Source organism: Micromys minutus (assembly GCF_963924665.1).
Source record: "Micromys minutus genome assembly, chromosome: 1".
NCBI classification, from domain to species: domain Eukaryota; kingdom Metazoa; phylum Chordata; class Mammalia; order Rodentia; family Muridae; genus Micromys; species Micromys minutus.
The window spans coordinates 23,579,467-23,589,904 of record NC_137969.1 but is presented as its reverse complement, the minus strand read 5'-3'; the positions used below and the strand labels follow the sequence as shown (position 1 = coordinate 23,589,904).

General features: G+C 46.8%; 1 protein-coding gene across 2 annotated transcripts in view; it reads right to left on the bottom strand.

Annotated features, from left to right (window-relative positions):
* Positions 1-472: 472 nt before the first annotated feature.
* The window catches only part of STK32B (serine/threonine kinase 32B), a gene marked incomplete at both ends in the record, with an annotated part of 241,085 nt that continues 231,119 nt past the window's right edge, over positions 473-10,438 (bottom strand). For both annotated transcript variants that reach the window (XM_080928587.1, XM_080928588.1), the window contains 3 exons: positions 473-611; positions 7,336-7,400; positions 9,468-9,599. In XM_080928587.1, the coding sequence (XP_080784713.1) occupies positions 473-611; positions 7,336-7,400; positions 9,468-9,599 (336 nt within the window). The remainder of the gene's footprint in view (positions 612-7,335; positions 7,401-9,467; positions 9,600-10,438) is intronic.

Genomic DNA, 10,438 nt, shown 5'->3' with positions numbered 1-10,438 from the left:
TGGTTACTTTGGGACCTGGGAGTCTTATAGAAGGTGAAAACATGTCAGCTATGTATGCTGTTGGAAGTACCATCAAACAAACTAGAATGGTCAAATCGCAAAGTTTCCATGGTTTAAATTGTTTAGGGGGCTAAGAGGACACTTAACATATTGAGACATGTTACATATATAAATACTTGATCAATGCCCAGGAGGTAACCTATCTGCAGTCCAACCAGATTTTCACAAATTTTTGACTGGAGATGGGGCAGAGATCTGTTTAATCCCTTCCACAGATGCAGAAAACTGAGGCACAGAGAATGTGTGAGTTGCTCAAAGTCACACAGCCAATCAGCTGGAAACAGGGAGCAGAGCCCTGAGTACAGAGCTCTTTCTGCATCTGATGTTTTAGGGGTGAGATGGGGGCCCATCAGGGGACAGAGGAGGGATTCTGGGTGTCAGGGCAGACAGAGTGCCATCTGGGCAGGCAAGCTTAGCTGCTGCATCCTCGGGGGCATGTATGGGTCAGGATGTTGTTGTTTCGACCGTCCTGCAGCTTGCTCGAGGTCTGGCTTCCGACTCGGCCATCCAGGTCTGAGAGCTGGCCATCATGTCCCTGCTGCCTCCTGAGTCTGCAATAAGCACAGCGTAGACATGGTTAGTGGTGGTGGGCAGGATGCAGCCACATACTGGTGAGAGGTTTCCCAATAAACAGCTGGAACCTGACCTCCCCAGGAATGCATGACTCTTTGGGAGTCCCCAGTCTTGACTTGGGAATACCAGGTGAGTGACTTAATACACAGAGCCTCAGTCTCTCTGATTATAAGATGGAGATAATGATTCCAACTTTGCCAATCCGTGGGATATTTATAAAAGCACCACAGACGTAATTTTTTTCAGGTTCACAGACAGCAGTTTTGGTTGGCGAATGCATGCACCGTTCGATCTGTTTATACTCATGGACAGAGCAGAAGCCCCTGTCCTCACAGTGTTTATGATGTAGATAGGTAGTGGTCAGAAAATCCCACCTATCTGCATAATCACATAGATGGAAGAAACACTCTGTGACAAGCGATGCCAAGGATATTAGAGTCTAAACAGTGCATTTCTTAGCAGCTGGCCACCTGCCGCAGGTGGGAAAAAATGTCTATATTCCTCCTTCTTTGACCTCCAAGTTCAGGTTTACTCACTGCACCACAGCTGCCTCTTGTCAGTCAGAGGAGGAACAGAAACATTCAAGAGGCAGCAGAGAACCCATCCAAAACCCAGACTCTCACCTCCCAAGTAGCCTTGGTTAAGCTGTTTAGAGCCTCTTGGTGTTTTTAGCCAAAATGAGACTTGTAGTATGGGGGGGGATGGAATCAGAAAGATATAAGGGAAAGTTGCTGGTGTGGGTCTGGAAATCATAATTCCATTTTAAAGTAATTATTTTATTTATTTTCATTCCAGCCATTGCTCCCATCCTGGTCCCCCTCCCACAGTTCCTCATCCCATTCCTCCCCCCTGGCTTCCGAGAGGGTGCTCCCCCTCTTCCCTGAAGGAGTCTTCCCCTCCCTGGGGTCTCAAGTCTCTCGAGGATGAGATAAACTAGTATAGGATGGTGGTCCATATTAGTAATTCCAACTCTTGGAAGGCAGAGGCAGAAGCATCACATGTTTAAGTATACCAGGCTATACAGTTTCAGGCAAGTCAGGGCTACATAGCAAGAACTTGTCTTTGATAATCTAAGGTGGGGGCAAGAGGATGACTCAATCAACAATTTAAGTTCAGGAACGGATTGAGGAAGAAACATGATCAATCTCTAGATTATTACTAGTTCCATCTCATTCACAAAGACACGCTTCAGGCTTCAGGTAGAATCGGTCTAATAACATTTCTGTCAAATATGGCACAGCAGGTGGTCACACACTGTAGTTTTCATTCACATGAAAGGGGGAGAGAGAGAGAGAGAGAGAGAGAGAGAGAGACAGAGAGACAGAGAGACAGAGAGACAGAGAGAGAGAGAGAGAGAGACAGAGAGAGAGAGAGAGAGAGAGAGAGAGAGAGAGAGAGAGAGAGAGAGAGAGAGAGAGAGAGAGAGAAGAGACCTGCTTGTGCCTGTCATGGTCAGGGCACTGTGACTGAACTTAAAACTAGAGCCTCAGAATATGTACCTCAGCCAGATGGCAACTGGATGTGAGTGTGCGTGTGCACCAGTGCCATTGCCTGAGTGAGCACTCAGTGACACAGCACTACTTCTTAGGACAGTGACTTGGGGGCTCTTGTTCCCTGCTTTTTCTCCATCCATCAGGACTAGAAACAGCTGGCTGTTCTTCTGGGATGCTCTGAAGCCTGTGCTTTCTCCATCACAGCTGAGCTCCCATCTTTTCACCCACTAACCATCCATCCATCTGTCTATCTCTCCATTCATCCATTCATCATCCATCCACAGATATTTCTCACATCCATTTATAAATCCACAGAAACATTCCCTACATATTTGGTTTTAATCTGATTATTTACAGATATATTTCTAACATATCTATGGTCACATTCAAATACTGTAACATCTGTTTGTCCATCCGCCCTCATATCTGTCTGTCATCCTACTTCATGTACACTCCTACCTATATGCCTACGTATATTTATTCTCCTTCCATGTATCTATATACCCTTCACCTACCCACTCACCTTCCATTCACCCCTAATAACATATTAACCCATCTAGTCTGTCCCTCCACTTATTCATTATCCCCTCCATCCACTGAGATGAGCACTCACCCTACAATTCATCCATGCGTGCATACATACATATATACATTATGCATGCATCAACCATCTATACATACTGTATCCATCTATCACCTACCCATCCTTCATCAACCCCTGCTCCCACCGGCTAACCTCCATCCATTCACCTGCTCATCCATCTCCCCCTCATCTTACCCACTTTCCAGGATCTCAGTTGAAGAGATCAGAGAGTAGGACAGAGTGAGAGTGGGGACCCCTCACTGTGAGGAACTGTCTTCTAGTATCCACGAGCAGCCCACAGAGCTAAGACCACTGCAGTGGGGCCCAAGTGCTTGCTCACTGCAAGCCTAACCCACAGCCCAAACATGTATAACTGAGGAGGAGATGAGGAGTTACACATATACAATGGGGAGAGTTGAAAGCTCCCCACGTAGATGGTTTGTACGTCTATTTCTATGACAGCAAATGTTCAGTTTCTCAGCTAACCTACCATTCTAATTATCTGTGCTGCCAGAAACCCAAGTGACAGACGTGAGCACTTTAAATTCTGCAGCCCCGCCATGACTCACCGAAGTCAGAAAGACCCCCAGATGTCAAACCCTGTGGTCCCAAGCATCTCAGATAAAGGAGACATGGACTGCCATGTTTCTCTAAAGATAACACAAAGAGACAGACAGGCATACACCACCTCAAAACAGAGTTGAAGTAACTAGGAGGTTTCAGAAAGCCACGCAGCAAATCAAGCCACCATTATCTGATTGGAGATGGAGGGCAGGTATCAAGAGGAGAAACCAAAGACTAGGTTGGGGTAACTCAAAACTCTTTAGGAATGTTCTTACCTCCTCTGGGTGCCCCAGATAATCTCACCAAACCCCAGGTCTCTATGTCCCAGGACTGCATTTGGGAGTCACTGAATTCCTCAGGTGCAACTACTTGGTATCCAATTAAAAGTGAGCCACTGGCAGCCATCTTGGCCTCTCCTCCATTCCTCTTGCCTGTATCGAATGGGGATGGAACGAGAGGTGCTGAGCACAGGTCAGTGCCATAGTGTTTTGGAGAGGGGACTCGAGATTCATTTACCAGACTGTTTTTGACTTTCCCTGATTGGTGCCCTTCCCACTGTGCTTTCTGAGTGTTACTCCTGGCAGTATGTTCTCTGGGTGCAGTGAGGCAGCCAAGATGGTGTTTGTTGGAAGAGCTATTCCGACATGAAATACTCTCTCATCCTTTTCTGCTCCAGGCACTAATCAGTCACCAGCTCCATCTCATTTTTTTTTTCTCTAACAGTCTAGAGCAAAGGCAGACGGCTGTATTCGTCATAGGTCCTCACTGTGTCCAAGATGTCTCCAGTTTGGAACTCTCTGGGAGCTGCTCCCTGACTTCTCTCAGCACCTCCCTGGGCTATGACAGTGTCTCTCTGTTTTCACATGAGCTTCTTCCCTGTGGATGTGGGTTACCCTTATCCAGAGGGGCTTCATGATAACTCACCACAGGGGCTGTCAGGCAAGCTATGGCTTCTTTCTACGAAGCCTGAGAATAAAATAACAGCCAGTCAGTCAGGAAAGCAGCGTAAAGATCTCGCAGGGGACTTTGCCAGTGTCCTACAGGCTTGCTTCAGGGAATCCTGTTCTAGTCCATAACCTACCATTTTAACTATCAGTGTTGCCAGAATCCCAAGTGACAGATGTGAGCACCTTAAATTCTGAAGCTCATCCTTGGCTCACCAAAGTCAGAAAGACCCCAAATGTCAAACCCTGTGGTCCCAAGCACCTCAGACAAAGGACATGTGTACTGTCGTGCCTCTCTAAAGACAGCACAAAGGGACAGACAGGCACACACCACCTCAAAACAGAGTTGAAATAATGAGGAGGTTTCAGAAAGCCACACACCAAATCAAGCCACCGTTAGATGGTTGGAGATGGAAAATAGTATTTTTTAAAATTCACTTTACATCCTGACTGCATTTTCCCATTGGTGAGGTCTCAGCTCCTCTTCCTGTTGCCATGTCTTAAAGCACTTTGACAAAAACAACTTAAGGGATCAAGGGTTTATTGGACTCACAGTTCCTAGGAGCAACCTGTCACAGCATGGAATTCACAGTGGCCGGAGCTTCAGGGAGCTGGCCATGTCAATCCACAGTCAGGAAGGAGAGAGATAAATGCAAGCTACCAATCAGCTCCCTTTTTCTATTTATATAATCCAGGAGCCCAGCCAAGGAATGTTGCTGCCTGTAGAAGAAGGGTCTTCCCACCCAATTTCATGATATCAGGATAATCCCAACAAGCATGCTCAGAGGTCCGTCTCCTAGATGATTCTAAATCTCATCAAATTGTCAACTGAGACTATTTATCAAAAGCACCACTGATCTTGGGGAGTCTTATGAAATAGTTGGGGAAAAGACTGAGGGAGCTGAAGGGGTTGAGGACATCACAAGAAGACCTACAGAGTCAACTAACCTGGGCCAATGGGGGCTCACAGAGACTGAACTACCAACCAAAGAGCATGAATGTACTGAACCAAGATCCCCTGCACTAAACAGTAGATGTGTATCTTGGTCTTCATGAAGGCCCTCTGATAATTGGAACAGAGTCTGTTTCTGACTCTGCTGCCACACTTAGGACCCTTTCCCCCTAGCTGGGCTGCCTTATCTGGCTTCAGTGGGAGAGGATGTGCTTAATTCTGCTCTGATTTGATGTACTAGAGCAGGTTGGTATCCATGGTGGGGGGTATCTCTTCTTTTGGGGGAGAGGAAGGAGGGATGGGGGAGGGATCTGAGGGAGTAACATGGAGGAGAGGAGGGAGGGGCTGCAATGAGGATGTAAAGTGAATTTTAAAAAGTTATCATTTGACTCAGTCCCTTGCAGTAAATTATAGTAGATATCAAAAGACAACCAAGCACTTCTTTTGGTTGCTTGGTTGGTAGGATGAATCACACCACATTTAGTGCGCTTTTGTAATTCCAGGCACATAGTCAATACTTACTGAACACAAGTGAAATATGAACCTCAGTGTGCAACAATGCAGTGTCTATTCAAATGTAGCTCCCCTTAAAAAACACAAAGTTAAATAAACACTAGCTACAATTCCCCCAAACACCACTGAATTTCTTTACATGTAAAGCACATTAATGGTTCTATATTTTCAAAATGTTTTTTAGAGTCAGTGTGGGATTGCACCATAAAGAATATGGGCCTGAACACTCTCCCCAGGCCAAAGCTATGTGGAATCTCAATTCCAAAATGATTCGACAGTAATTTCAGGCAAGAGTCTCACTCTCTAGTCACACACAGAGACACATTCAAACACACATATTCAGACACACACACACAGACAAACACACAGAGACACATATTCAGACACACACAGACACACATACACACACAGACATACACACACAGACACACATACACACACAGAGACACACACAGACATACACCCTCAGACACACACACACACACACACACACACACACACACACACACACACACACACACACACTGAGCCTGTACTGAGCATTAATGCTGGAGCAGGCAGAGATGACTCTAAAGAACTGACCATGGTACCTGTCCTAGAACACCTTTCATGTTCTTTCTGATGGCTGTATGTCCCATATCTATTGGCTGAGATGAGCATGCTGGGCTCAGTTGCCCTCTGCACACCATGCTTCAGTGTCCTGTGATAAAGACCCAAATGGAGTTGACACGGGTCCCTGACTTCTTACAGAAACTTCGAGAGCCTTCAGAGCCACCTTTATTTTTACAGGAAATTTCCTCCTGCCTTTTCAGGGCTCCTGAGTTTATTTTCCCCAGCTTGGCCTCATACTTGGAAGAGGATGCTACTCTGGTTGGTGTTGCTAAGGACTCAGGAAATCTGGCCCCACCTTGCTTAGGCCTTGTGCTCACCACTACCCTCCACCTCGATGGATCTACATCGTCCAGAGATGCCGAGCTTCAGGCAGGCTCCTCTTCTTACCGTTTCACTAGCTGATGATGGGAAATTAGAACACCTGCAGAGGTGCAGACCCTACAGTGCTACTCCCAGACCTGCGTCATCCCATGCCTTACTTGCCTTGGTGGCAGAGGTTCACACACACTGCATCCCTTACCCAAGTAGCAACAATAATGGCTGTTACCACTTCTCTGCTGAGCATCCTCTTCAGCTGGGCTCTGTATCACGGACCCTATATCCTGAGGAGCAGTTCTCAATTTGCCATGATGACAAGGAAGCTCAGAGTGGCTAAAGGCTTTGCCTCAAGGGCTTCTGAGGGCTCCCACATCATTCTACACCCCCAGCAGAGCCTACTTCTTTTTAGCTTTAGAACAAGGATTCTAGTTCCAAATCTAGAAGTACCCTTCCCCTCAGGACCTGGGCATTGCTTCACTGTGACCTCCCTTCCAGCACCAGGGCTGCAACCATTCACTGTTGGTAGGGCTGGGCCACCTTGTCCTGGGGGATAGGCTTAGCCTAAGGGACAGAGTCCATGTATGACTATGCTTCTCTTAAAGGATTTAGTCCTTTGAGATAGGCTCAACCCAGTGGTGACAGAGCCCAGGGGTGACTGCACTTCTGCTGGGGGCCTTGGTCCTGGGAACCAGGTTCTGTGTGGGTATGGCAAGCCGGACTTACTTCTCTCGGTTGAATATGATGAACTCCTTCCGCACTGTCTCCAAACACTGCTGCAGGTGTCCATTCTGTCAAAGAGCACAGAGAGGGTTCTGATCGGCAGAGCACGGGACAGGGGGATAAGTCAGAGGGACACTATGGGTGACTGGTTTGTTTTAATGGGAGTCGTGGCCACTCTGGATTTAGAGACAAGAGCAGTGACCAGGTCCAGCAACCATGTCTGTAGACAAATGTGCTTCTGAGCTTAGGCTTGCCCATGTTAGGATGCTGACGCCTGCTTCGGGACACAAAGGAAATGTTTAGATCAAGACATTCATGCCGAGCCTTCCTTCCAGAATCAGAATGCTTTAGGGCCACCCTCGACACTGCATGTAGATGACACCTGATGCTCTATGAACCTCTGATATTACTGGTCTGTGGTATTTAGAGGGGGTGGCAAGATGGCTTCATTTATTTTTAAACAAGAGCAATAAAGTAATCTTTTTTTGTATCAGAGGTTTATATTATGGTATATATTATAAAATTTATATTAATTATGGGGGAAGGGGCTGTTACAGACTGAGTTTTGTCCCCAAAGAGCATGTTCATTCCTTCAGCCACAGTGTCTTAATATGGCCTAATCTGAGACCATGTTTCTGCAGATACAATCAAGTTAAGGTGAGGGAGGGTAGAATGTTGTGGGGGCTGAAGCCAGTGATGTCTTTGCACAGAGAGCACAGAGTTAAAGATACAGAGACAAGCCACAGGAAGTTGGAGGGGAAGATGGAAGGATAGAGCTGCTAGCTGGGCAAGCCTAGGAAAGCTAGAAGTGCCGAGATGATGTAATGGTTAGTGGCATGAGACAGGCATGATGAAATAATGAGTTCAAAGGTCAGAGTGCACACACAAACCCTTTGCAGGAATGAGAAGTAGAGGAGCTAGCAGGATATGATTGACCCAGGGGTGGGACTGGAGTTCTAAATGATGACGTCGGTGATGAGACTGTGGTTATTTCACTGACTGAGGAAAAGTCAAGCAAGATTCCCAGATCCCCAGGGTTCTGATTGCTGTTATTACTCAACACTAAGATGCTTGACTGTGTGAGAACAGCCAGCCAGTGATCGGCTAGGACAACATGGCAGGATCTAGAACAACCTAGGAGGCAAACTTCTGGGCTTACCTGTGAGGGAGATTCTAAACTGGATCAATGGAGATGGAAGGGCCCATTGTAAATGTGGGTGGCACCAGCTCATGGGTTGGGGTACCAAAATTAATAGGAAGGAGAGAATGAGCCAGGCACCAGCATTCCTCTCTCTGGGTGTCCTGACTGTGGACACAATGTGACCAGCTGCTTCAAGCTCATGCTATTGTGACTTTTCCATTGTGATGAACCATCACAGTGCAGCCCATGGGGGTTTCTGCAAGACAGATCCTTCCTAAAAGGTGCGCAGGGGCAGGAGTGCCCTGTATTATCCCTGGGGTTCTCAGTGTGGATGGTTGGGGAGTGGGCACTCCCTCTTCAGTCATCCTTGCATAATAAGAGATCATTCACAGGCTAGAGGCATTTCATTTACTTCAAAACTTAATCTAGTCAGCTCTCGGTGACCTCAGATCCAACCAAGTGCAGTTGAGAACGATGAAAATCAACGAAATTCCAGAAGAATCCATAAAGCAAAGCGTGAAATTGGAAGTGCACCGAACACTACATGAAATCCACAAAAATAGAGTGATATGCGAGTCACCCTCCTTAGCTTCCTCTGTGTCCCAGAGCCACAGCTTAAGTGTCATCATCCAGCATGTCTTACTTGTGAACTTTGCAGCTGGGCTTGTACTGGTGAGGTCTGTGCTGAACAGCAGTGCACACCACCCATGGCACACACAGCGTTTGTGCTGTTTCAAGTAATGGACGTCATCCCAAAGCAATCCGAAGCATACGGAGGATGTGCCTGGGCTTTATAGCCAGTGAGACAACAATTTATACACGGAGTGTGAGGATCGATGGGACTGGCATCCAACAGGAACCCTAGCACTACTTCCCCAAGGACACGGAGGGGGGGGAATTGAAGGCCGCACCATTGAGTAAGAGGGAACCATCCTCCACACCTCCCTTCTTCCCCACAGTACCCTTTCCCCCTCCCCCCACCCCGAGGGCTCACCAGGGGACAGCTGTCCTTGGTGCTGTCTCTGGACCTATGCTTGGCCAATCTCTTCTTTTTTTTGTGAAGCGGCTTGGATTCTAGAATCATTTCTTCAAGTTCAAAGGTGGGGTCACAGTTCAGTCTCCCTTTCTGAAGGGAAGCAGAAAAAGAAACATGTTTCCTGCTCATGTCATTCGCAACTGGCTGTGCATTCTCTACACATAGCCCAGATATCTCCCCACGCGGTGATGACCGTTAGCTGTTACCCCGGGATAATAGAATCATTGCACCCTTACTGCACACACCATCCCATCAGAGACAGGGTCCCAGGTGGGCAACCATGCCCTCTTAACTCCCTGCATCTCGCTCAGGGGCTCTCAGCCTTCCAAATGGTTTGACCCTTTCATACACTTGCTCATGCTGCAGTGAGCCCCAATCATAAAATTATTTTCATTGCTACTTTGTAACTGTAGCTTTGCTACTGTTGCGAATTGCAATGTAAACATCTGTGTCTTCTGATGGCCTTAGGTGACCCCTGTAAAAGGGTCATTTTATCCCCAATGGAGTCACAATCCAGAGTTTGAGAAGCACTAATTTAAATCATGTTTGTAATTTAAATGAGTAATTTAAATGACTGTTTATTCATGTAACTATACTTTATTTTTACTAATTATTTCATTACAGATGCAACCGCATGCCATTATTTTTCTATTATAATTTTTATAATTTAATTTAACGTTTAATTAATGAACGTTTGAGTCAGCCTTGGCAAAGACAGAGTCTTATCACGTAGCCCTAGCTGGCCACGGACTCACAGAGAGCTTCCTGTCTCTACCTAAGCAACATCCCTAAACAACATCTGCCCAGTTCCTGGTTACCATCTCCCGGTAACCAGTTTCTTTCCACAGCTGGAGCTGTCCACCCTGAGGACAGGCTGGAATGAGACCTGCAGCTCCACCCACCCTGACTTACAGGCCTAGGCCCTCCTA